Here is a 27,664-nt window from a genome sequence, read left to right as displayed (position 1 = left end):
ACTTTTCTAAGCATAATTATTTATAAAGGCCAAATTACAGTGACATGAATAAATTACATATTGAAGATGTCCCAACGCTCAGCAGAGCCATTTTTATTTATTTCATTATCACATGTACAACATAACATTCACCCAATGTACTCTTTTTGTGACTTTCCTTCCCAGTGTGAATAAGGACAATATTCATTGCACAACACTTCAGTTTTATGTGGTGAGTGATTAATAAGATTTTAATATTAAAGCACTTGTGGTTTAAGAACATTTGTGTCATCTCAGGCCACAAGTTATTTTAATTTAGTCCAGATTTTAAACTTGTCATATGAAGTGAAACAGCAGAGTTAATCCCTGACATTTAGGAATAACTCAGAACAGTTTGCGTGCATCATTTTGTGCTTCATTTACTTTGCCACTTAAAGAGAGAATAGTTTGTCAAAACAGGAAACAACATCACAACATCCCTTTTAAAGCTGGTTCCTGCAGGCTGATCTTTCCTATGTTTTTTTGTTTTTTTTACTTTCAACTCCATACTCACTATTTTTCTTTCCTTTGTATCATTTTCTTACCAGCCTTTTTGTGTCCATGACCATTTGTCCACGTGTTTAAGCGTTAAATAGCTTTGCCACAACAATGACCATCCCAATGAGAAATATAACAAGGAAAGTTTTGCTAAAGATGGACAAACATTTCCTCAAAGAACTCCACAGGATAGCATAGTTTCTTGTTTTCATCACATCGTCCTTTATGCAGTGCAAAGACCTGACAAGAATTCACCAATAAATTAAGTTCATGTGCGGCATGGTTTTCAGTCTGTTGGTTAGACTCTGGTCCTACATGAGCACGCAGCTTTTGACCCGGTCCTTTCTAATGGCGGGTGTTTGCTCAAGAATCTCAGTCCGGGGTGGCTGCTGGGAAACCCGCTTGAGTCCGAGGCGCGAGCCAGCACGCTTCATCTGGGGTCGATTGATACGGGACACAGAGGCAAGCGTGGTTACGTGGAAAACATCACGGACGCTGTTCTCTGAATACTTCGAGGTGCACTCTGTGTAGGCCACTGCGCCAATCTGCCTCGCCAAAGTAGTTCCCTAAAAACACAGGAAAATATAAAATATGAGGTTGTTAGGACAACATGTAAACATGAAAATGAAAAGAAGCAAATCTAGCAGATAATTTGCAATATTAGCATTCATTTCCAACTGTTTGTGGCATGAGACAAATGTATAATCAATATTTATTATCCTTATTAGCTCTGGTTTGGGTCTCCACCAACTTCTCAGAGAATTGCCTGGCTCTTTAGCTGCTAGTAGCTAACCTACAGTAGTTCTCTGTTTGTTACTCCATTTGGCAGGTAGCATTTCCTCAGTCTTTGCCTGCTGCTCATCCTACTGTTTCGGGAAAAACGGTTGATTAGAAAACTGAGACTGAACCAAAACAGTGTATCTCCCTGTAGGAAGACAACAAAAGGTTAATGCCTGTAAAATGCTACACAGAGCGAGGTAAACCGCCATCAGGTCATAATGCTTTGTGGTTTCAATATCTAAAAGAGTCTCCTTTCACATTAGATTTAGTTATTTGATCCATTTTCATGTTCTTGTAGTTTTTAATTCAAACATTTATCCAGTCGTGTGCTTTAGTTTGTGTTTGTTTGTTGTCCAAAAGAGGGTGATTCACCCAAAGAGCTGCTGAGAGCTAGTACTTAGTGCAAATTGTATGTATGTGTGTGAGAGAGAGAAAGGGGGGGGTCATGTGGTGGCAATGATGCTTTTTGCATTCTTAAATGTCCTTAAACCATGTTGAACCTCTGGCACACTGTTGAAAGCATCTTGTTATCCAACAGGGTCAAAATTAAACATTTCCATTTGGTTTTTGAAAGCCATACTCTGAGTGCTCCAATGCAGAAACTGTGAACTTTGCAACCCTCTTTTACCCTAATTTACTATTTGTAAATGCTGTTAGATCATCCCTACCTTATAATTTTGTGGATATCAGACCCTTCGTCTTGTGAAGTAAACACTTCCCTCCTAATAAAAGCCTAAGCTCAGAGAAGTATGATAGCTAGCTGGGGCATACACAATCTAAATATCCTCTACACAGCTATGAAATATTTAAGGCCTATCTGTGTAACTGTAAAATTAAAGTGTAAATGCTCAACTTATTCCCAGTAGTGGTTATATCACTGTCTTAAATCTGCACTGGTTAAAATGGTATATATGGTGCTTTCATTTTGCTTACCTGTCCTCCAAGAACTGTGTTTTGGTGTTCCAGGTAGAAAGAAAGATTGTGTATACTTCTTTTAAATGTAAAAATAGCACTTCCAGCTTTCTCCCTATCTCTTGAGTTTATTTCATTCTTTCTTTCTGGAGTGTCATCAATTGGATTCGTCGACTTCTTTGGCAGTGAAACATCAACACGTTGTGACAATGTGGGTGTGCAGCCATCAGTGTTAGAGATGTTCCATATTGAAGGAGTATCTAGTGGTCAGCTGTGATAATAATATCCTTATCTTATGAAAAACATTAAAGACTGTAGCTGTGCTTCCAGGGAGGCTGCCTTATCGTTGCATTAATGGAAACCTTCCAACACTTCAAGTCTGTGTTTTGACGCCTTTAAGCCGATTACAGCAGTAGTCACACAGTGCGGTTTATTCTTGCGAATGCACTTTCCCTGGGGGATCAGCTGGTCAAGAGGCTGAAATGTCAAGGTCACAGTTTGTGGCTCTTTGGAGTGCAGCTTTTTGAATGCATCAAGAAAATTCTAAAGCTACATTTTCTTTTTACAAATCCAGCTATTTTCAACCTTTTTTCTATTTCTTGTACAATACTATTAAGCTAATGGACACACAGTGTCTGCAGGGTTTCACTGTTGATTGTTACTTTGTATTCATACATTTAGTCAAAATCATGTCATTTAAATAAACACAAGACCTTGTTTTCAAACAGTTTTGACACATTAGGAGTGAACTGAACAAGTCATTGTTTGGGTGCTTTTGGGAAGATTTTTTCAAACTTAAAAAAAAAAAAGATTTGGGCAACCAGTGCCTTTATTTATTGAGAAAGAGGGCCTCATTACTGTACAAGGGCCACCAGCTCTACCAATTGAGCCTTAAACGTCCTTTATGTAAGACTGTTCTGGAAATCTATAGTAAACATCCAGCCAAACAAGTTGAAAGTGGCCACAAAGGGTGGACTAGAAGAAAGAAAGAGTTTCAAAGTTCAAAATGGCTGCTGTTAAAATGTCAGGAAAACATTTGCCTCAGCCAAAGGTTTCAGTTCATGTTCATGCTAAATCACTTTATCAAGAGAAAGTTTTCGACTAAATTTGATGCGATTACTGACAGGAAAATGAGGGCAGTTACCTTTGCTTTGTCGGAGGTATGAGAACACATTATTATGTTGACAAAAGGGTGCCAAGAAGTGTGAATTTACATTTACATGAAAATAGGCTATTAAAATTCATGCACGCCACTGTTCATCACTCCAAGACACAAACAAAACAATTGTATCATCGCACATCCGGCTGTTTGTCTCTAGCTCCTTTATTTCCCTTATTTTCTCCATTTCTATGAAAGTGATGATCTCTAAAGTAAATGTGATTTTCTCAATTCATTTTCAAAAGTTTTGTTTGTGTGCACAGGAGAATCAGAAGTTGATGTCATTTGTGTGGGATGATACTATTAAATGTGTGAATCAGTGTTACTATAGGCAAATGTAAATCGCTGCAGTGGAAAATTACAAAGGACTGTACCAACAATATCTCATAGGTGTTTCAAAAATGACATTGATAAAATCTGTTAAAACCATACTATTCAGTTCTTCACACATACCAAAGACTGTCGCATTGTTACACTTTGGTAACAGAAGCTGTATGTCCAAGCTGGATTTGACAGTGTTGATGCCAACAGATAAAAACAGATGAGTGTTGTTTTGTCTGCACTCCTCACCTGTTCGTGGGTGACGGGGATGAGTCTGTGTTTGGAAAGCTCTCTCATGACATTGAGGTCTGTCCTCATGTCCAACTTGCAGCCAACCAGCACCACTTTGGCGTTTGGACAGAACTCCTGCGTCTCCCCCTGCCACTGTATATAAATAGACACATACATATGAGTGGAACATTATGAATCAGACACAGGTTCAAATGAGGATATCGGAAAAGGTTTTCTTTCCATTATGCAGAAAACAATTTCCCATCCCCTCCGATACTCACAAAAAGATGTTCTGTTAGCAACAACATGGATGCTCATGGTTATAAAAGCTAGAAGAAGAAAGAGAGAAAGACCTGACTCAAACCATCAAACACTTTCTCCTTATCGTTTTCTTTCTCTCTGAGATTCTTGTCATTATCTCCTCACACCACGGCACAGACACACACTTTGAGCATTGCTGCTCCATTTGTTCTCCTTTTACAAAGAGCTCTTTTCTCCCGATGCCTGTGTCTCTGCTGTTACAGGCTCCAGTGTGTGGTGCAGTTGTGCAGAGTGAGCTGTTGCCTTTCAATGGGCCGCTCCGCCGAACAGTGTGCAACTCGTGAATAGCAGCAATTTAAATGAGTCACAAAGGACCCATGGGAAGAGCAGCTTATTGTTTGTGTTAATATTCAGAATTGCTAAGAGTTTTGTCCGGGATAAAGAGCAGAATGAGAGCACTCGAAGTTTATAAAAAGATAATAATGAAGGCTGGTTATTTTTGGGTAACTTGGTCTTCAACTGACGTTAAGGGAGGCTCTTTTTTAGACATTTATACCAGGAAGAAAACAATGCAGCTAACATCATTTAAAAGTTAAAGAAATGTATGGAATGCAAAATGTTGTTATGGGTTGAACTTCTTGAAAGGTCGTTTCAATTATAGATGTTTTTAGTTGCTAGTTAAATATTCATAAAGTGGGTTGAGTTACACTCTTAGAGAATTTGTACTCATCATCTATTTTTGAAAGAATTGGGTACATCAACCACCCGGTTCTTAAGCTCACTAAAAACTTGAACTGGTGTGTATGAGTCCTTTGTGCATCGTCCCTATGCTGTGCACAAATGTTGTTGATGTACTCTATTTATTCTCACTGACCCCAGTGGTTGGTAGAACCTATGATTACAATTATCCACCCTTTCATCATCAGCCAGCAGGTTTGTTTGTGTTCGTCATCCTCTGCTATTGTGCTTGAAGTATTTGTTCAGCTTCTGGACTTCATATAGTTGAAAATGCTGGTGATGGTTTCTCTTATCATAGCTTTCATAATCTTCAATATTCTCTCAACAAATAACCTGATACTTCGATTCAAACAGGCAAGGGCAGTAGAAAGACGGAGAGGTGATATTAAGGATGAGATGCAGCAATGTTGGCAGGCTGCTAGTCAGGAAGTTATGATGAAAATGTGAGAAAATGTTGCCATCTGCAAAGTTGAAGTGTAAAAAGAAGGTGATAGCCGGGTAGAGGCTGGGATAACATCTGAGAGAGCGTAATGCTAGATGAGAAATCTTCTTACATTGGAGATTTGAGAAGAGATTGGTCTGAAGAGAACAAAGGGTATAAAATGAAAAGAGGAAGTGATAAGAGTCAGGGGGTATTTTTGAAGCTTAGCCATAGTGAGAAAAAATAGCCATCTTAGAGGAAAATGGAAGGGCAGAAGAGGTTGTTAAGCTTTCCAAAAAACGGCAGAAGAAATAAGATGTGGGCTTTCAATGTCAAAATAAATGGAAACAAGTCATGGTGGCACATTGCAATCCTTTGAATTGTCCCTAAACTTTTCATAGTGACCCTTCAACATGTCACTGTGGCATGCATTGTGAGATCAGTTTATTCACCACTATTACTAAGGTCATCTAATGAGGTCAAAGTTCAAGTTAGTTCTCAAGTGGACCCCCTGTAGGTGTGAGAATTTGTCGAAGATAAATGTTTTGGTTTTGTATTGATGATGTCATTGATGAGTGATCGTGCAGACTCCAGGAATGTCTGCGGACTGGGGAGGTCAACACATGTTATATGTTCAGTCAAAATGAGCATGTATCAATAACTAAATACGCTACGAGTTGCAAAGCAAGTCCTTAAAAACGTTATGTGTGCCTCGCAGTAATTACTCAATAATTGGAAAGATTAAAATCGACATCAAAGTATCCTTTAATGCCGCTCTGATGTTTCCAGTCGTGATAAAAAGCAAATGTTCCTTGAAAACTCAGCTTTGTCAGGGAAAAATTAAACAGGACAAATTCACACTTCTGTTAATGCGTCACTGACCTTTTTGAGCACGCTGTCCAGTGTTTCTGGACGGCTGATGTCGAAGCAGATGAGGACAGCGTCTGAGTCGGGATACGCTAACGGGCGCACGTTGTCATAGTAGGTTGAACCTGTAGGCGAAAAAAACACATAGAGATGACCAACGTTTCCAGGTGGATTATATGTTGTTTTTTTATATCACAAAGTGAGTCATTGCAGAGCACCTTTGGCGGTAATAACTATGATTTAATGTAATTACCATGAACTCTGCAGATTACAATGAGTGGGTGTGATTCATTGCTTTCGAACAGAGAGGCCTCGTCCAAAACCCCTGGTCTGTTCGTCCGACAGTCTTGAATAAGCCAACAGACAGACATGTGACAGTGATATAATGAATGGCTCAAACAAAGCGTCACCTGGCATTTCAGAATGGCATGTTTTTTTGTCGGGGGCCCGGGCTGAATTGAGCATTGTGACCTGGGCAAGGGGACACATTCCTGTCCATTAGGGACAACATTCCCTCTCCTTTTCCCCCCATTGTCTCCAACACTATGTGGTTTTGTCCCTGTGAGCAGGGCTTTGGCAACTTAACAAAAACTATGTTTGACAGAAAAATTCCCAAAGAACACGAGTAAATGAGTGCTGCACAAACATAAAAACAATTCACACATTGACGTTGTTTTGAAAAATACCCAACACTGAAATTCTTCAAACTGAAGGAGAGTCAGTATGTTGGTGTATGTCAAAAAGAGTTAGAGATGTGTATGTATTAAATCAAATGGACACTAACTCATATAAATCCAAACTTGACTTTAACTAGTTGGTTGAAGCAGAGACATTTTTTGTGATCCAATTGTTGTGGATTTCATTTAATTTCCAGCTCCTCAAATCCATTTAAATTATAAATATATCACATCACTGAAGCTAAAGATCTTCTAACTTATACTGCGCCTTTTATTTGTTCATGATATGGAAACAATTTTACAGTTTAGGTAATAGTTGTTACCCCTTAATTACTTTTTGTTCACCTTCCAATGAGTTTATTTTAATAAACACACAAACATTGAATTTGTTAAAAACCTGCCTTGTGTTGCATTCAGTTTTTAGATGTCGAATCCGTGAATCAAATGTAATCCTAATCAATTACATATATGGCACAATTATTAAGGATTTTTCTTTTTATCTACCAAGTTATTTTGAATTTTAATTGCACAACAGCAACACACCTGGAGGGTAAAACACAGGTACAGAACATGTGTCCAAAAAAGCAGCTATATTTACCAGAATTTGAGCCATTCTCTCAAAACCCTGCCCCTAAGCAGACCACGTGTTTGTGCGTGTGTTGCTGTGGTCAGAAATGTCAAACTAAAGGCCACAACCATTTCCCTGCGTCTCTCTGACTAATTATTGCTCCTGGGTTTCACACATACTCTATTCACACACACACACAGACACACACACATGATCTCTCTTTCTCTTTGGTGGTTAAGCTTTGTCTTGGTCCAAGTGTAACACAGAAGATGTGGATTATTCATTTGATAAAAAGGAGACAGAGTGAGGGGCTGTGTATCCGACGGTGCCCATAAACCACCCGTAGGTCTGCACAGTTTACACATGAGTGAACCGACAGATGTAGCTCAGCTTCACACCGTCAGCTCCACCTCTGCATCAGACGGCAGCTTTGAACAACATAAAAAGTGTCAGCCTTTGTGAAAAAGAAACTTCAGTTGATCCTCTGCAAGTCTAGAAAGTTATTGCCATTTTGAGAAAAGTTTTTGGATGTTACTAACAAGGTTTGTGCCGATGTTATTAGTGAAGGTTCATCCTTGAAGTCAGTGTTTCTGTCTTTGTGTTAAACAACCACCCACCTAAAACCATAAAAACTATATTTATGAAATGTCAAATATGTCTTGTATGTCTTAAATGATATGATGAATTGGAAATGGGGGACCCAAACAAGACGAAAGTCTTTCTCTGGTCTGCATCCCCTTAACAATTGTATGTTTTGAGCTGTACTGTACTGTACCCAATATACAAGCTGTTAATAAACTTTTCAATCAATCAATCAATCAAGTCCCCTCCCTACAGGCCGATCATGCAGACTGCGTGGGGCCTCAACTTGCGGAGGGTGCCTCAACCCCCCCCGTCGATGCTCGCGAAACAGAGGGCCTCATCATAGAACTTTGCGTGGGGCCTCATGTTGGCCAGGGACGGCCCTGTCGCCACCCGTTAAGCAACGTGAACTGGTTATTAAGCAGCCCGTCTATCAAGTTTGGCCGATTGCTTTCCCCCGGTGTATTCAGTTATCTGGTACTCCTTCTGCAGCTGAAGTTGTTTATTGTTTTGCCAAGTCCTCCTCTTCTGCTCAGTCTACCTAGCCCTTCCAGAATAAACAAGCATCTATAGAGTGGTGCAGGGCTTTCGTTTGGGTCATCAACCATCCCAACTACTTACAGGTAGATTGTGAAATACCCATGTAATAGTAGATTTGGGGAAATATGTTTCTTTCTTTCCGTCTGTGGTTATAGCTAATCAATATTTTCATATTAACAATGGATCACAGTTATGAACCCTCAGAGAATAAAGATCCGACTGCAGTTTCCCTAAGTTCTACAAAGTGCTTTATCGTCTTTTAATGCATTAGTTTTGTGGCCTGCATCTTAAATGCAATGGTTCCCTCTCAACACACACATCAGCATTTTCAGCCACATCAGGCAGCTGTTTACAGTTAAAAGGTCCTGATGAACCCACGGTGCACTACCAGCTCAGCACCAAATGGCAGACAGCAAAGTTAGTTCCTAGCTAAGATAAGATAAGATGCTACTTTATTGATCCCAATTTGAGAAATGTTTGAAATGTAGTTGAATAGTTTGTATTCAAAAGAGCATTCAGCAGTGAAGAGTTCGATATTTCTCTCAGGTGTTAGTGGAAATAAAGCTAAAATAGTTCATATTGAACTTACATTATGTGGCCAGAAACACCACTCCAAATTAGCTGGAAGTATAGGCAACTTTTACAGGTTTGCAAAACACCTCAAGAGTTGATAATATGTCAGTAAAATTACCAAAGATTCTGTTTTATTACTTTCTCTTGATCCATATTATAGCACACGAGATGAGACTGATATCAATATTCTCATCTTTCTAAATGTATTCCCAAAATGTTCCAAAAACTACTCAATGCTCCAAGTGTCAAATTAGTGCAGAATTAAACTAATGATCCTCAGAGTCAGTTGGATCTCATTAACAATTGAAATTATAATAAATCATTATTATCATACTAATACATACAATATGTTTAAATGGTTAAATTCTGCAAATATAGGAAATCATGAAATCACTCATGCTTGCAAATTAAATAAGCTCCCTCATAAAACTTGCATTAGCATAATCTTGGATATTGGTGGTGCTTAGTTGGGTTGGCTCTGTATATCTCACACACACACACACACACACACACACACACACACACACACACACACACACACACACACACACACACACACACACACACACACACACACACACACACACACACACACACACACACACACACACACACACACACAAGCCTTGAGGTTCCCTGATGTCAACTAATCCATGTTCAGCACTGGAGCAGCAGCTAATGTGTATTGATCTGGGAGCTTGTTGACCCTCTCTGGGACCTGTAGTACGATGCCCCTCATGGGAGGATTCCTGCTGGTGTGGTAGCGGCTCAAAGAAACTTCAGCCCATCTGTCTCTGTCTAAAAACGTCTGATCAAAAAAGCACTCGGCCAACGGAGTACTGCATGTGTTCAGCTATCACAAAGGACAATGAGTGTCATTGAAAGTGTTTACAGCTTTCAGCTTTTTTAAACTCAAACATGCAACAGATCACATGCAAGTGTATGTTAAAATAAGGCCATTCGAATGTAAAAATGTAGTCAGATGCGTGGCTGCTGCACAGCGTTTGGCACGGTGACGTACAACAGTGGAGACACACACTGGGACTCCACATGGGGTTGTCATGCTTTGGATGTTTGATCCAAACAAAAAGCTGTTTGCTATAATCTCTTGTCAGTGCGGTTGTTCGCAACTTGGCCGTTTACTGTCCATGCCCTCTTGTCATTTTATGCAATCCACTTGTATGGTGCTTTTTACGAATATATCTCTTATATTGAGTGGTTGTTTGGAGAGGTTTGCTTTCTATAAAAGGGCTCATGTTATGTCTGAATTCTTTATCGGAGCTACACCGAGTTTCTCACAGTATTACATGTTGTAGTTTCATGAAGCCAATTGAACTACATGCCTGGAAAACTGAAATGCCCAGAAGCCGGTGTGTAATCCATTTTAATGACATGACACAGGGCTTTGTTACAGGAGTGGACAGAGTTGTATTTCCTGTGCCTGTGACTAACATATGATCCCTTAAGTGAGATCCTTTAATTCTGCCATTTGATGTCAATTGACGCCCAAAGCAGACACTGACATTATCCCACAGACAAAATAAATACTTGTGTATAGGATAGTCAGATCCAGGGAATGTATGTGATGAAATTGCGGCTTTTCTGGAGAGTAGGGCTGCAACTAACAATTATTTTCACAAAGAATCAGTTTTCTATGATATGAAACAAAGAAAAACAGAGCATCCTTCATTTAGAAGCTGGTAATGAATAATATATAATGTCGGTGTTGCTATTTATGATTGGACTATACATTGAAATTATCAACATTGTGAATCTCTGATGTCATAGTGTTCATCTAATAAATATTCCCATAATCTAATCCCATAATTACACTGGGAATATCAACTACCACAAATGACATCTAACTAGTTTTTTTTACAGAATGTTTTACCATTTATACTTTAATTAACACACTTAAAAAAAGACATGATCCACACTGAATCTGCTTTAAATATGGCCTACGCCTTTCAGTGTATCTGTCCTTAGCATAAAAGCATTACAAAAAAAATTGTAATCTTCTGAAAAATCTAATAATAAATTAAGCATAAAACTAGACTGAAATCAATACAAGCCAGAATCCAAAGGCAGTTCATGTATCAACGTTTTAAATAACTAACAAATCCTGTACTTTATATTTCATAACAGAGAAACGTGACTGAATATTATTAAAAAAGCCCATTTTGTCTTATTTTCCAAGCTTTGAAACAAAGTTTTGAAAACACAGAAATTAAAAGGCACTCTAAAATCATCACAATATCTAAAATACAAAAATAAAATAATTACTATTCAGCAGTAAGTGCAGGTAAATACTCATTCTAGATATAAACATCCAGAATAGGATAAACTGTGTTTTTCCTATATAAATTACCCCATCCAAAATGTACCATTGTTGACAATATAAATACCAGCAGCTGATTACATCACATGTTTTCACACTCAAACCTTTAACTAAAACCTAATTACTTCTGCAGGAGTGTCTGCATTTCGTGTGTATTTGTTTTTCCTTTATTTCTGGTTTGTCCCCTGTCTATATATTCCAGACTGCACTACAAAATCAAGGAGTAAAAACTTGTTATGAAGTTTCTTGTTATGAAGTTTCTTGATGAGAGACCTTAATGAACCCCACTGGGCTGGTTTCTTAATTATGAATTTAAAATGATATATTCTGTTAAATGTGGTTAATCTTGTTAGTGATTATTTGTTATCCCATAGATAATTCCTCTTTGTCTGAATTTGTAAAACCCATTATTAAACTTCCACTGTTGTATTTTTGGACAAGCTTTATGGCTTTAAGTCTGTAAAGCTGTAATGTGACTGATAAGACACTATCACTCTAAATATTGTATCTTTTTACCGGCTCATCGTGACTCAGAAGAAACACAAACACACCTTGTTTGCACAGAAAATCGTTATAAATCCTCTCTTGAGACATTTTGGTCTGCCAACTTCCATTATGGCACAGTAATGATCATTAATATTAAAATCATGTTTGTCCCAGTCATGCCCTTGTGAGGAAAAAGTGCCTTTTTGGGGTTTGATCCAGGTCTGAAATTCTGAAACACATCCAGAGAGTGAACAGCAGTAAAATATTAAACTATTGATTCATTCGTTTTTCCTGGAAAAGTAATGCCTCCCGTAGAGATTAAACATTACTGCCGCACACTCATGCTGTGTGACATATGGGAACAATATGGCTGTCTGGTAAATAACAAAAGAGAAATGAAGCCTGTACGTTCAGATGATTCTAAATCGGTAATAGTGTCCACTCGGAGGACACGTACACACACACACAGCGTGGATAATAACTCAGCGTATATTCATAAACACCTCGGGCCCCCTGCAGAGCTGTCTCCCTCTACTGAATTGCATTTGAATTTCCCCATCATTTGAAATGAAGGTGTTATGCCTGATATATTTTTCTCCATTCTCTCATTTTGTTTACCTTGTGATTAAAACAAGCCATCCATTGATCAAAAGAGATTAGACCACATAATGGATTTCTGTTTCACTTGTTGATTTAATGTTATTCTTTCTACAATGGGACTGTGAGGCTGATTGAGGTGAGGGAGCTAAGTCTCTGGAGTGATGATCTTGAAGTTAAATCGGCACTTTTTTAAACATTTCATTAGTCATGGAGAGTTTTATTCAGCCTGTGAAAATAGTTGTAAGGCTCTGAGGGTTTTTGTCAAGTCTTATAAGCCCTGAATGTCATCCAGGTTATCAATTTACCCACAGAGACAGAAAGCCTGCACGACAAAGTGTAGGTGGAGTTCAAGAAATGGCCTTTTGCCAGAAGGTTTGGGGTTCTAGTAGTCAGTTTTTACTCTGAAAATATCTTCCTTTTTTTATCCAGTGAGTCCCACAGTTTGATGGAAGTGCTTACTTAATCATTGAAATCCCCCTTAATAACAGGGAAATAACATGCTTTCTACAGTCATTAAAGGTGGGGTATGTCATTTATTTCAGAAACACTTTGTTATATTCCATGGAATGCTCTTAACATCCCGATAGCAATGAAGCATTAAATGCTTTGACAATAAATCCATACAAAAATGTCATCTGTGGAAGCCGTAGCGCTGTAAAAAGCACGACCAATCATTTTAGCCGGCCCGGCTATAATTTTTTCCGGTTGTGTACTTTCAAATTCTAGCGCACTCGAGCTGGTTTCTCCAAAATTACATACCTCACCTTTAAGTCAAAAAATGTATTCTAAGTTCACTTTTTGGAGCTGTCTAACGTTTCCCACGGTTATACCTTAAAAAAAGACATTTTCTTAGTTGTGATGGAGTTGGTACAGGCGTACACAAGTGACCTGCAGTACATTTGAAGCTTTGGTGCGATGATGACAGGTACATGAAGAATGTGAAATGTGGTCAAAGGTCCTCGAATAGTCAGTAATTGGACCTTGACTAGAGATCTTCAATGTCATATTTTGCATCTCTGATCACCCTTTAACATCTAATGTAAAAATGTGTTTGTTTAAATTTGACTGCTTGGTTTCCCTATATTAGATTTAGGCATTACGAAAGGGGAATTATATAAACAGAAGCAGAAATGAATGGGACTCATCGGAAATCCATTACAGAGGATAGATATATCTGTCGCATAGGTGAAACACGGCAGTAGTGTTTTTTACCATGTGATTATTAGTACACTTGAAATGTTACCAAAGTGAATTTAACAACAGCATGCTCAAGAGGATAAGTGCTTCATTTGACTCAATGTTTTAAACGGTGAAATTAAGCGTTGTAGCCGTTCATAATTCATGGATTCATGTGCAGAACTGCTGAAGCTGTGCTTGTTGTCATGCACATTCCTAATGCTTGAACACCAAACAATAATAGAAAAAGCAGCATGGAGACATGAGTGGTGCTGTCAGTCATATCAAGAGGTAAACACAATGTGCAGTGTAACAGATTTAGATTTTCCATACCACACATATGCATTTTCTATATGGTTGAAATCTGTAATTAAGACATTCTGATGTAATATCCACTACATTTTTAACGTAAATGTGTTTACTAGATCAGCCAGAGCAATTAGGCTAAAGTTAAGTCATGTTATGTCTAATCAGGTTAGACAGAAGTCACATTTCTCTCATCTAGACTGAGACTAACAGAATACCCTTTTCCTTGCATGTTTGTTATTCAGCTGGCACAGAGGGAGAGCGCTGCCACTGAGCAGAGGTTTGCCTGAAATCAGCAGTAATCCAGCAGGATTCCTTCAAATTAATGACAGAGTGACATCTGGGACCCCCCCTTCAGATTAAACCTCCCAGCTCCTGTTGGGATGTTACATGCTGTCTGAGCAGCCTTATGTTCCTGTGCTGCCATGTTTCTGAGGAACCCAGAGAACAAATAAACCTCTGATTCATATATCTTGTTTATTTTGTCTGCCTGCTCTTTAATTTCACCTGCTGGGTAGGAGCTTCCAAGGCCATGAAGCCAATAGAAAAGAAAATAACTAGTCTTTTATTTTACTATTACATAGGGGTGTAACGGTTCACAGATGTCACGGTTCGGTTCGTACCTCGGTTTGGAGGTCACGGTTCGGTACGGTTCGGTACAACAAGAAAAAGCAAAAAAAAGTCCCAAATGCATAATTCCAGGTTTGTTGTTATTTATGATTGAACAGTAGTGCAAGTTTCAGTTTAAAAATAAAGAACTATTTTTTGAATAATGAACTGTATTAAACAGTTAAAAACAAACCATACACAGTACACTCAGATGGCCATATTATCTATAATGGCTGATGTCAAACAAAAAGGTTTCATCAAGCTGTAAAACTAAAAAGAATGTCTTGAAAATATGACATCATAAATAATAAGAAAGTGTTTCAAGAGCGCAAAGTCGTTGAAAAACATATGCCAAAAGCTTCCGTTATTTATTTTGGTCTCACGGCTTTCATTTCTATTGGTTTATAAAAACAGCGGGGATCAGCTGTTGAACTGCTGCTGTCTTTTGCCGGGCTCTGGTGATTGGCAAATCTGGGTGATGCCTTCTGATATGATTTAGCATGTTTGGCGTGTGTTACCATTAGCATACCGCACCGCTGTAGAACAACGGCGACACACCGTTCTCGTCCGATCCACCACTCGCACACTCCATCGTTATTGTAGTCCACAGGGAACCCGAAATGTTCCCACACAGCTGATTTAAAAGAAGCAGGTGGGTTCTAGCTCCTGTGTGTTATCTGAAATCGCCATACTAACTTTTCTTCTTCTTGTATTTTGTTCGTTTTGTTGTTGTGTTTCTTCTTGTTCTTCATTTGTTGTTTAAGGGCGGCTGGCAAACAGCTTTTAGGCGCAATACCGCCCCCTGGATTATATATAGTGTAATGGATACTGCCCTGAATGACACTTTTTTCCCACTCATAAAAAAAAGGCGTATTCGTCGTGTGACTGCGTGTGCCGAACCGTGACGTCCGAACTGTGACGGTACGGGACGAATACGGATACCGTTACACCCCTACTATTACATCTATATTATTAATATTAAGTCTACTAAAGGAAAACTGGTATTCCAAACTGCATGCACATGTGTATAGCAGCAAATAATATTTAGATTTATGATCCAGTAACTTTGGTAAAGACATTCAATTAGAACAATTATAATGGTTCACATCAGTTTGAAAAGAATTAGCCTGACGCAAATCCTCAGAAAATAATGTGTACTTAGAAATAATAATAGTTTTATAAGTTATGCTACATTTACACCATTTTTAAATGTCAATCTTCAAAAATATGTCATGCTCTAGGTTATAGAAAACACAGTTTTACTACAATTCTGTTTTCAAACTCAAGCAGTGATTCCCAACCAGGATTATCAATAGACACCAATCCACTTTTTGGAATTCAGTCTTGTCAAAAGCCAACTAGTATGGAAGCAGAAACATTTGTTACAGAAATATAAAAAATGTAATTGAAATGTCCAGCCTTTACCACCCCATATATTTTGAACAAAAGTTAAAGCTAGAAGGTTAAAGAAAGTTGAATTGGTTAAACATCACACAAGAAATGTTGGGAACTACTGAACTGCATTATAATATTCCATTTCAGGTAATCGTGGTTTAAAGTAACAATAGCCTGGCTGTGACATGGTTTTATGGTCCATTGTACGGTATAAATCAGAGTATATCACAGTGCAGTAGAAACCGGGTCACCAGCATCCAGCGCTATCAGTAATGGCTGAGGTGTTGGGGGTTGAATGGAGTGGTCATAGCTACGTCTTGCATTATAGATAAGAGATGGAGAGGGTCTGAAGTGGGTGGATCGACCCCCCTGAGTGCCCTCTGTGTGTGTTTTGTGTCTAAACAAAGTGCACTACAAAACCTACTTTTTTCCCGTCAGATAATGTAACAACTGATCCATTGTGGCTTCAAACCGCTCTCTGAAACACGACAAATGATCCTCCATGTGTCCCTGCTATCCCCTGATAACATTTCAAAATGCTGTGTCTGCTCTGTATCAAATACAGAGCAGACATCCATTTGATTATCTTTTGCGTCACATGAGAGCTATTCCTAACTTTGTAATCGTTATGGAAACGTGAAGGGTCTTGTTTGTTTTTTCTGTGGTTTGGATATGCCCGTCGTTTGTCGTGACATCACCTTTCTATTCTCTCATATTGATCAAATTGAGCTTTTGGCATAAATAAGAACATGCACTGTACAGATAACAATGAGAAATAGCTAGGGTTGCAGACAACATACAGAATATATGATGTGTAAAGGGAGAAGGGCACTGACACTCTAACCCCTCCCCCCCTTCCACATGTTACTGTAACTGTATTGTGGCTTTGAATATTATATGTCCATCCATCATGTTTTGCGAGAAATGGCAGCTTTTGTCACTAATTGTAAAACAAATGGTGAGTGTTGGAAAGTGAATAACTTTTAAACAAGTTTGGGAAAAATAAAGAAATCTAACTAAAGCTGGAATCCGACAAAAGATCTGCACACTGTGCTCAAAGCTCCGAGCCATTTAAACACATTTCGATCTTTCAGATACCTTTTGGGCAAAGTACAATTAATGAATAATGCTCTGATCTTTTAAAACAGCCTGAGGATCTCTCGTCTGATTCTAAGCTATGAGAGTCTCTTCCAAAAGTCTCAAAGTTAGCACTCAGTGAGCTTCTTCATCCAGACTTGCTGTCTCTCTTAGACAGACTGCTCAGTTACACATGCCCCAGTAGCTGAGAGACAGACCTGTGTCTCCTGGGAGAGAGACTGGAGACACATCTAGGCCATTGATTTCCAATGTGCCCTTGGTCTTCTAATGGACAGAGGAGAACCAGACCAGGATGAAAACCTACTAACAATCATTCAGTTCAGCAAGATGTCTCCTGTACATGACTCTCAGCACTTGAAACCACTGGTGGAAAGTACATAATAATAATAATAATAATAATAATCCTTATATTTATTATAGCGCTTTATCCATGACTCTCAAAGCGCTTTACAAATACACATTACACATACAGATCATACATACATGTAATGGTCATCTACTGTGGACAATACCCACAGGAGCAAATCCGGGTGAAGTGTCTTGCCCAAGGACACAACGGCCTGACGCAGTGGGGCGGGGGCGGGGGCGGGTTTCGAACTGGAGTTCTCCAACGCCCCCTTGATCTGATGATCAAACGCACAGGGCACTGCGCCACCCGTCCATGTACTCAAGTACTGTACTTAAGTTACTTGTACTTCACTTGAGTATTTAAATCTGTTGCCACTTTGTACTTCTACCCCACTACAATTCAGAGGTAAATCGTGTACTTTATACTTAAATGTATTTACTACCTTTGCAAAATTGGATTAATAATGTAAAATATGTATATAAGACTTTAGTTACACCTGGAGTAAATTCACAATCTTCCCTGCAGAATACAAAGTTATCAAAACTAGTTGCACCTTGACACCCTAATGCCTAATGCATCAATAATTATAATTAAAACATGTCATATATATTATTCTGAAATGGACCAATCTGCATAATGAGTACTTTTACAGTACTTTAAGTATATTTTTATGCTTACTCTTGTACTTTTAACATTTTGAATGTAAGACTTTTACTTGTAATGGAGTATTTCTACACTCTGGTACTTCAACCACCTCTGTTTAAAACTCACAGCTCCACGTTATCCTTCTGTCTCTTCACTGTCTCTATTTATATATTTTACCACTCGTCTAATCTCTCAGAGCTCTTACTCATACACTTACTCACACAAACATACACTCTCCTGTTAGTAAAACAACCAACAGCACTTGGACTAGAAACCCAGTTCCCCCGCTATCCGCACTTCTATCCAAAAAGCCTCTGCAACGCTTCAACACATCGAGCGGTTTTCTATCCTGTCATGGAGCCAGGTGCCCCTCACACACATAGATGCTCGCTAGGCGCACATCTGGGTAGTGCTTTCAAGGAGCAAACATGTAATTGAGGTCATAAAAAAGATGCTCATGAATGAATGATGGACTGTTAAAGCAATCTCAGCTACAGACTCTGTGAGATGGATAGATGGATGCAACAGGGTCTTTAAAATGCCAGCAATGTTTCCACAGTATTTGACAAAAAAAGCTTTAGTGAGCACAGGCAAACATCGTAAAAACTGATATTTTGTTTTTGACTTGTCAAGCCCTTTAGGAAGTATCGGAGAAGATTCCGGTTACATGCTTCTGAACAGGAACCCGCCTGGAGGGCAGGGTTCAAGGCGGCAAACCTCAATACGTTCCTTTGGTGTGTCACTTTTTAAGGAAGTTGTAAGAGTGCAGGTTGAGCCGGTTGGACTATTGACTCTTACCTCACACTTTCACATAGTCAGCTGTGAAACCTGCCTGTTTTGGATGCTTGTATTTTAGTGACAAAAATATCCTTATTGTCAGCCAGCCTCAGAGGAAAGAAAACAAAGGCAAGGCAAGGCAAGGCAAGGCAAGTTTATTTATATAGCACTTTTCAACACAAGGCAATTCAAAGTGCTTTACAAAAAATGAAAGACATTAAGAGAGTAATTGAATTGCTTTGCAGTAACAGTAAAGTGCACTAGTTCTTTATGAATACTGTTAACAAAACAACAAACCCTTTTATATGTTTTACAGCATTGTGTGGAGAAGTTTCTAATCATACTGCACAATCCTGTGTGGAATTAAAATGTGAATTATAATGCTATCACAATATATCAAATTTGAGAATAGTCCTTTAATCTTTGCCATGACAGATCCATTTGCTAACACTAACATATTATCACCTTTCATTTGTATGGCAAACATCTCTAATGGCTTCCTATTAAGAACATAATGCATAACACATACTATTATGTCATCTGTTTATAACCTCACATAATGGCTACCGTTCCCCACATTTTATAAATACTCAACATTGTTATTGTGTGATGTGCAAAACAAACACTCGTTTAACTGGCTTTATACTGTCATGCTTGAGTCATTAGAATGTGAACTCGTAAAGTAAGAACAGGACATGTCGGTTTTAATGCCAAGTTTCACACAACATATCATTTACCTAGCATTCTCAAAATGTGATTTTCTGACATATTCATAATCAGCACCAGACACTTAATTAAAATGTAAAGGTCACCCCTGGAGTGTGTATACTAATCTAATGTATGACCTTTCTAAGAGTCACATTGGCAAATTGGTTGATAATTGACCAGATGCTTGGGGAATTATACTCGGCACAGTCCTTTTTTATTTTGTCTCAGCCCATGAAGACAGATTAGAGTGAGTCATATGTAATATGTTAACGGCCAGGACACACTGAGTTAAGGATGGATGCAGTGTGGGATTTATTGAGATATATTTATTGAGAAGTGGAAAAAGGACATAGAGACAGATAGAGAGACGGACAAAGAAAACGCAAGGTAAGCTTATCAAATGCAAGAGTGCTGAGAGGGCAGTGCCCCGATACAGTGGGACTCCTGACCTTGGCTCGGTGGAACAGAGAGAAGAAGAAAATGGTCAGGGGGTGGCAGGCAGAGTTATAAAGAATGAAATTAGAGAGAGGAAGTGAAAAAGTGCAGAGAAGGGCAAATCAAGTCATGAAACTGTTATAGCACTCCAGGTCGGCTGGGATCAGATTTTAACTTCAAAGTCTCGTTATTTATTTCATTTGTAGAGCGAAGAACCCCTTCCACACAACTGCTGTGTCATCATAATCCACATTGCTTGCAAATCGAGACTAATTTGTTTGTGTGTTATGGTCGTTTGAACTAATAATTACATTTTGATGACTCCACCAGGCACATTGCACATAAACACATTGCAGAAGCTTCTTACAAAAGAAATGATTTGGTTTCTTTTTAAGTGTTTCCCAACAGGCTTTTGATTTGGAATATATAGCACAGAATAGTAAAAAAGTGAAACTTATATGCAAATACAAAATAAGGTTAAGGGGGTTAGTATTTTAATTATGGATTTTGGGAAGAACTGGCTTCTATAAAGACTTCTGAATCAACACCAACAAATCAACCAAGAACAACAACTCTTAAATCAGTATACGCATTTGATTGTCAGGAAATGTAACCGGTTCTTGTTAAAACAGCTTCCGTGTCAACCAAAATGTACAAAGACAGGATGGAAAGGCTACTCGATGCTAGGAAAATCTCCCAAATAAAGCTGTCTGGCATGAACCATGCATGTATTACGAGATCTGGATACAAAAGCTCCGCTCTGCTTTGCTTCCGATTTGTTCCAACTAAAGGTTTTTTCCTGCCATCATCAAATCTGTTGTGATTTTATGAACCATAAAGATTTTAAACTTTCCCATAGTCAAAGAAAGTTATTTTCATAGGCCGAGTGGTAACATGTAGACGGACAGAAAACTAAAGGGAACTAGGAAGTGAAAAACGTTTTCTCCTGTGTGTTAGACGAGCAATTTGCATTGGAGTAAATGGGCACCATTGCTTCTGATTGGTTTGGCCAACCTCCCAAACAGAATTGACTAACATGAACACTATGTAGGACTGCTACATGAAGTCAAACAAAAGGGCAGTCCTGTCTGATTATCAACCTGGGCAGAGTGTCATAACAAGGCTGGCAACTGCCCCAGGACCCCAGGCTACCAAGAGGCCGGAAGACTCCAAATTCACCATTTGGCCATTTTGTTAATTTTATTTTTGCAAATTGTACACTTATACTGAATACATAACTGAAACACAAAACAAATGGATATATGAGAGGCATTATTACCTCGAAGACCTCCTCTTGTTGATGGGAGTTAGAATCTAGCTCCAGGGCATATCCATTTATATTGTGTTTACGTGATGTTATTCTTAAATTAATTTGATTAAATGACCACGAATACTGCTGGAATACCAATTGCTAACTAATATATGCAAACCGAGTGTTTTCAGAATCAGAATCAAGTTTATTGCCGGGTATGTTTACACATACAAGGAATTTGCTTTGGTGTATGATGGTGAGAAAACAAGTTGTAAGAGAAGGTCAAAAATGTAACGGTTTAAAAAAAAGAAAATATAAAGAAAAAACGATATAGCATTCAAAAGAATAAAGGCAAATGTTTACACCCAATTAAAAATATACAAAAGGAACTAAAAACCTTAGTACTATGAATATTTTATGACTCACCTCAACCATGTTTAGCTGTGTTCTGGCCCTGTAGGGCTTCAACCCCTTGTTCCAGCAATGTGTTTGCATCTATGCCAGCTGTGCAACCTCTGGTCTTGAAGATGTTCCAATACTCCAGGATATTTTCTAAATGAACCTTGAACCTTGAGCTGAGGCTGGTTTCTCAGCCGCCGTTTCCAAGGCCAATGATGCTCTTTGATTTTCATCTCGACACATCGTTGTTACTCTTAACCTTGACTCAGCGACACACACAACCCAGCATGAAAGAAAGAAAAGAAAGTGATCAAGATGGCAGGAAGATTGAGAGAATAATGAACAGAGAAGCAGAAAGAGGGAGGAAATTGGTTTGGCAGGAAGAGAAGAAGAAGAAAACATGGTGAACCTACGAGGCAGGGAGACTGAAAGCGAACATGTAGAGAAAATAGGTTGAAGAGGCGGAGGTCGGTGTAGCGAGATGAAGAATGAAGGAGACATGGAGCAAATGTTTGGCCACACAGCAAGTGCCCGATTAATTAAATCCACTGTTTGTTTCTGCACTATGGGAAGGCAGCTCGGAGGCTCGTTCTGGCACCTTGCCTAACACTCTCACAACAACACTCCTGATCTCCTTATCTGCCCTCCTCTAATCTGTTATCCACACAGGAGCTGTGGCATCATATCTTCAAATCTGAGATGGTGTTTGTGTTGTTTTATCATCTGCATTTACGTCAGTCGGTGCTCTGAAGCAACACATCTGTTGTGTTCAAAGCCGCTTTTTCAAAGAGTTTCATATTCAATTGGTACCACTTTGCTGCCAACATAAATCCAACACTCTCAGTTAAAGTAATGTTATTATTTATGTTTGAAACTAAATGCTGAAAGCCCCTTAATGTTATTGACTCGGGGTGTAACGGTTCACAGAAGTCACGGTTCGGTTCATACCTCGGTTTGGGGGTCACGGTTCGGTACGGGTTCGGTACAACAAGGAAAAGCAAAGAAAAGTCCCAAATGCATAATTTTTTTTGCTGTTATTTATTTTTAACAGTCGTGCAAGTTTTGGTATGAAAATAAGGAACTCTAACATTTGGAATCATTAACTGTATTACACAGTTAAAAACAAACCACAAATTTCAAGTTTTTCTTCAAAAAGATGAGTTTGTCTACGTTGTCAGTAGTGAGGGCAGATCTGTTGGCGGTAACTATGTCACCTGCCGTCGAGAAAACCCTCTCGCTGGGGACTGAGACTAACTCGGATGTGATTGAGCATGGTTGACGTGTTACCACTAGCATACCGCACCGCTGTCGAACAACGCCGACACACCGTCCGATCCACAACTCGCACCCCATCATTGTTGTAGTCCACAGGGAACCCGAAATGGGAACCACACACCTGATTTAAAAGAAGCAGGTGGGTCTTCTAGCTCCTGTGTGTTGTGTGAACTCGTCATAGATACTAACTTTTCTTCTTCATGTATTGTGTTCGTTTTGTTGTGTTTTGTCATTTACGGGCGGCTGGCTTTTAGGCGCAATACCGCCCCCTGGATTATATATAGTGTAATACTGCCCTGAGTGACAGACTTTTTTCCCACTCGTAAAAAAAGGCGTATTCGCCGTGTGACTACATGTGTCGAACCGTGACGTCCGAACCGTGACGTCCGAACCGTGACGGTACGGGACGAATACGGATACCGTTACACCCCTACTATTGAGTCAAACTTCCCTCTCAATGGTTTGACTCTCCCGCCATACAAAAACAAACTGAGGGCTAACACACATTTGCCTGGCTGTCTGTTACGCATGACGAACACTCACACCAGCAGATGTATTTACATACTCAAACAATACTATGATTACATAAGAAATAGAAAATGTAAGTACGGACAGAAGGTAATACAGCCACTGTTACAGAAGCACATACACAGAACGGTCCTTGTAAACACGCCAAGTGACTGTAATCCCCTCATTCAGTCGTTTGTAAGAAGAGGCAGGTACCAAGGGGAATTGTGGTAATACTGATGTAGCTGCACCTGTCTCCTGAGATAAACCCAGAATAGCTGCGAGCTAACGCAAACAAAAACGTCTCAAAACTAAAGGAAGGCAGCTCAGGTTAGACATGGATCACCGGCCATAATCTTGATCACTCAAAGTTTGTTTTTGATAGAAATCCAATTAATTATTTCAAAAACAGGCTCGCTGTTTCCCCTTGTTTCCAGTCTTCAAAGCTTATCAGCAGCACCTCATGTTTATTGTAAAGATATGAGATTTGTATAGTTGTTTCATCACTCTGCAAGAAAGTGAAACAGTACCATCAAGTAAACACTACTTTCTTTAACTTTATACCAACATTTTTTTGTACGATTTACCAATGTTTTGGAAGCCTGAAAGCGGGACACGTTTTAGATGGGAGAAGGAGACACACCTGGCAGAGATCTGCACTTTACTGAGTGCACTTTACTTGATTTATAATTGAGATAATCAACCTTTAATAAATTCTGTATTTTGGCTGCCAGGTTGTAAAATAAATCCCTTTGGCTGGTGTGTATCCTCAAATAAACCCTTAGAAATATGTTTCTTATTAAGAAGTAATACCTTTCTTTCACAGTAGCACACCCTGCCATAGAAATAGTTTAGTTAGTTAAGTAAAGCTTTGCTGAGAACACTTCTTCCATCTAATTCACACAGGTACACACATTCACACCTTGGAGAGCTATGTCCACTATGTTGATCCTCTTTTGTATGCAGGAAGATTGCTTTAATATGACATAATAAGGTCCCGAATGGCACATGATTCACACGAAAAAAATGAATTGAATGTTTTGAGCTGGGGAGTAAATTACAGTTTAAGCATTCCTTTAGTGTAATTGTCATCCACCACACAGCTCATTGTGTATGTGTCTTTCAGAGTGTGTGTTTATGTGTGTGTGAAACAACCTGCAATTTCAGAGGGTGTTGTTCAAACACAGTGGACTGGCCTCACCCATTGCAAACCAACAGGCAGCGCCGGCCTCGGCAGCTCTTAATCTGCAGCTCGCCTAGCAGGTCTTTCTGCAGTCTGCATGGCTGGAGGTTAATGGAACGCTGCGTATTAAAGCGTCTCACTGCGGTTGTGTGGAAACAAATTTTTGGGTGTCGTTATGTGAGTGGAAATTAAACAGGAAAAGGCCTTAAGGCTGACAAAAGGAGAACAGTAGTTTATATGCGGAGACTGATAGAATCTTGACTGTTTGATCTCCACAAACGGTTTACGTCTGGTCTCAAAAATGCTAAATTACTATCAGATGCAAAACTTGTGAGTCTAAAAATCAACATTATAAAACCAGTGAGAAGCAACCTCACAGTTTTGAACACCTGCTACAAAGCCTCCTCAGCACTACAAGTGAAAAAAAATCAACATGTATTAACTCAAAATAACAAAAAACACTTGTTTTAACACTGGAAATCATGCCATGTTGAATGGATTAGATCAGGATGCCAATTTTAACTGTCATTAACGTATGCATGAATCCAGTTTGACAGCGTTCTTAAGTGATGATTTATTATGATGTGCTACTTAGAGGAGGCATGCGTTGAATGACAAGTTGTTTATCATCACAGAGCTGATATAACTCTGAAGCTGCTGTTCAAAACCAACAACGAGTGTCGAATTAACTCTAGGGGTGGTGAAAGGACTCAAGATAATAAACACTTTATGAAAAGATATGTGCCTGCTAATGGGGAGCCCACATTGAATTAGTTAAAAACACATGAGAGTGTCTTTCAGTGCACCCCACAGATTATCATGACACTCTCCTAATGGCTGCTAATGTGTTTGGCCCACAGCCCAGATGTTGCTCCAAGGAGTCAGATGCTTTCCAATCTGGAGCGCACTAACTTCTTCACGGGCCGGTGGTGCGGCGCAGCTCTCATCACGTTGGCATGATCATCTCACACACACAGAGGGGTGAAAGCAAACCAGAGTGTCTCCTTACCTGAAGTGTCCCACATGTTGAGCTCGATCCTCTGTTTCTCGATCTCGAAGCTGGCTGTGTAATTCTCAAACACGGTGGGAACATAATTCTGAAATGAGACACGCGGGGCTAAAATTAGACCAAAGCTCAGGGGAGTGTTGTGTACATTGTGGATTTTAATTGAAATCAAGATAATGTATCGTAGACAAGAAAAACATGAATATTTCAGTCAGCTGGAGTGCATATGAATATCAGAGACATGAGATAGTGTGTGTGTGTGTGTGTGTGTGGTGTGTGTGTGTGTGTGTGTGTGTGTGTGTGTGTGTGTGTGTGTGTGTGTGTGTGTGTGTGTGTGTGTGTGTGTGTGTGTGTGTGTGTGTGTGTGTGTGTGTGTGAGAGAGAAAGCTAGATTCTGAGTTTTGAACTATTTCCAAATTCAGGAAAATATGGATCTAAAGCTGTGTTTGACCTAACCAATAACACTTCAAAAGTTTCCCAAGAAATAAATATTAACCTTCAAGAATATTTTAGTCTTTCTTTACTTCTTGGTAACAGCTAATTATATTGGGCATTTTCGATTAATTGTCATCATAATACTGAGGAAAAGGCACAACCTCACAACAGACCAGTGCTGAAATGCTTTATTGTACTACAAAAAACTTCCTTAAACTGATTTACAAGAGTAACTTGTTTCTGAATGATTTAATCTTGATTAATTTCATTAGACGTTTAGAGTTTTTAGCCTAAACATTATAACTGTACATGTATTATTGTCTCTCGGAAGTGTGGGTACAGTGTTTTGGTAAGAGGCAGTTAAGCTCTCTGGCGGTAGGTTTGGTCACAAAGTAATGTTTCAGTATTTACAGACCAGACTGATGCGCAAAGGCGCGCAGAGCCAGAGTTCAGTGGCAACTGGGCACTGAATTGTCTCGAGTCTGAAAATATTTGTTCTAGCAAATGTTAAGAGAAGTAACCTGTCTGAAAAAAAATCATGAAATCTCATATACAAGATCATTCACAAAAACACATGAAATTCACGTAAATAGAAAAGACGTTGCTTGTCATCGCCCAGTTACCATACATTAGATGATAGGAGCAGGTTTTTAAGTTTCGCTGGATATGTCCGGCTGAATGGATATTTGTTCACTCCGTGTGGTTGCGGGGACTTTACTCATGTGTTTATAATATACGGTTTCTTACCTCTGGGTACGAGTCTTTGGCAAAAACGTGGAGGAGAGCCGTCTTCCCACACTCCGTATCGCCGACCACCACTATTTTACAGCGCAGTAATCCCTTATTTCCCTCCATCGTGCACCGAGTATCACTGAGTGCGTCTGCTCTGCTGCCTACTTGTCATTTAGCTTAAAACTAGTGGAATGTCAAAAAGCAGCTCTAAATGTTCTAAATGTGTTCTCTTAAAGAAGACGACAAAGTCTGTTCAGATGTAAAAACTTCAGCAGCGCAGTGATGAGATGTAGTTTCAGCTACATGCTCTGCGTAATGCTGCGCTCCTCCGCTCCACGGCTGAACTGAGGCGGACAGACAACAACTGTCAAGGCGCGTCACTGAAACGGGCTTCCGGTGGGATATTTCAAAAATAAAATACAATGTGCATCTTGTCAAATGGGTAGCTACTACTTATTTGTCGGTTACACGCTAGATAAGAGGCAAACTAAACTTGCCTGAATATTTGGTAGCCTTTTCCTAACTGTTACTCATTTAAATCATTTATGACATTTATTATAGGCTATTTGTCATTTACAATAACATCAGTGAGCTGGCTGATGTGTTTATAGACAGAGATAAATAAATCATTGTAGCTCCATCTTCTGGTCAAACTGAAGTAAGTCAATCTATTTTCCAAATGTGTGTTTTTCATTCATATTTTTTATTTTACTACATTTTATCATCTTAAATATCACAGCAATACTGTTTGTTCAATTATACTAACTTCTGTGTTGATAACACAATACAAATATTCTTGTCAATGAT

General features: G+C 39.1%; 1 protein-coding gene across 1 annotated transcript; it reads right to left on the bottom strand.

Moving 5' to 3' along the window:
* Positions 1 to 60: 60 nt before the first annotated feature.
* LOC117544959 (rho-related GTP-binding protein RhoN-like) lies at positions 61 to 27,189 on the bottom strand. The gene is made up of 5 exons (XM_034214508.1): positions 26,873 to 27,189; positions 25,694 to 25,781; positions 6,222 to 6,331; positions 3,938 to 4,072; positions 61 to 1,082 (listed from the first exon to the last, which is right to left on the bottom strand). The coding sequence occupies exons 1-5, from the start codon at positions 26,978 to 26,980 to the stop codon at positions 828 to 830; spliced, it is 696 nt and encodes a 231-aa protein (XP_034070399.1). The 5' UTR covers positions 26,981 to 27,189; the 3' UTR covers positions 61 to 827.
* Positions 27,190 to 27,664: the final 475 nt, after the last annotated feature.

Source organism: Gymnodraco acuticeps, unplaced genomic scaffold, assembly GCF_902827175.1.
Source record: "Gymnodraco acuticeps unplaced genomic scaffold, fGymAcu1.1, whole genome shotgun sequence".
NCBI lineage: Eukaryota > Metazoa > Chordata > Actinopteri > Perciformes > Bathydraconidae > Gymnodraco > Gymnodraco acuticeps.
The sequence above is the reverse complement of the archived record's forward strand: the minus strand, read 5'-3'. Positions and strand labels throughout refer to the sequence as shown.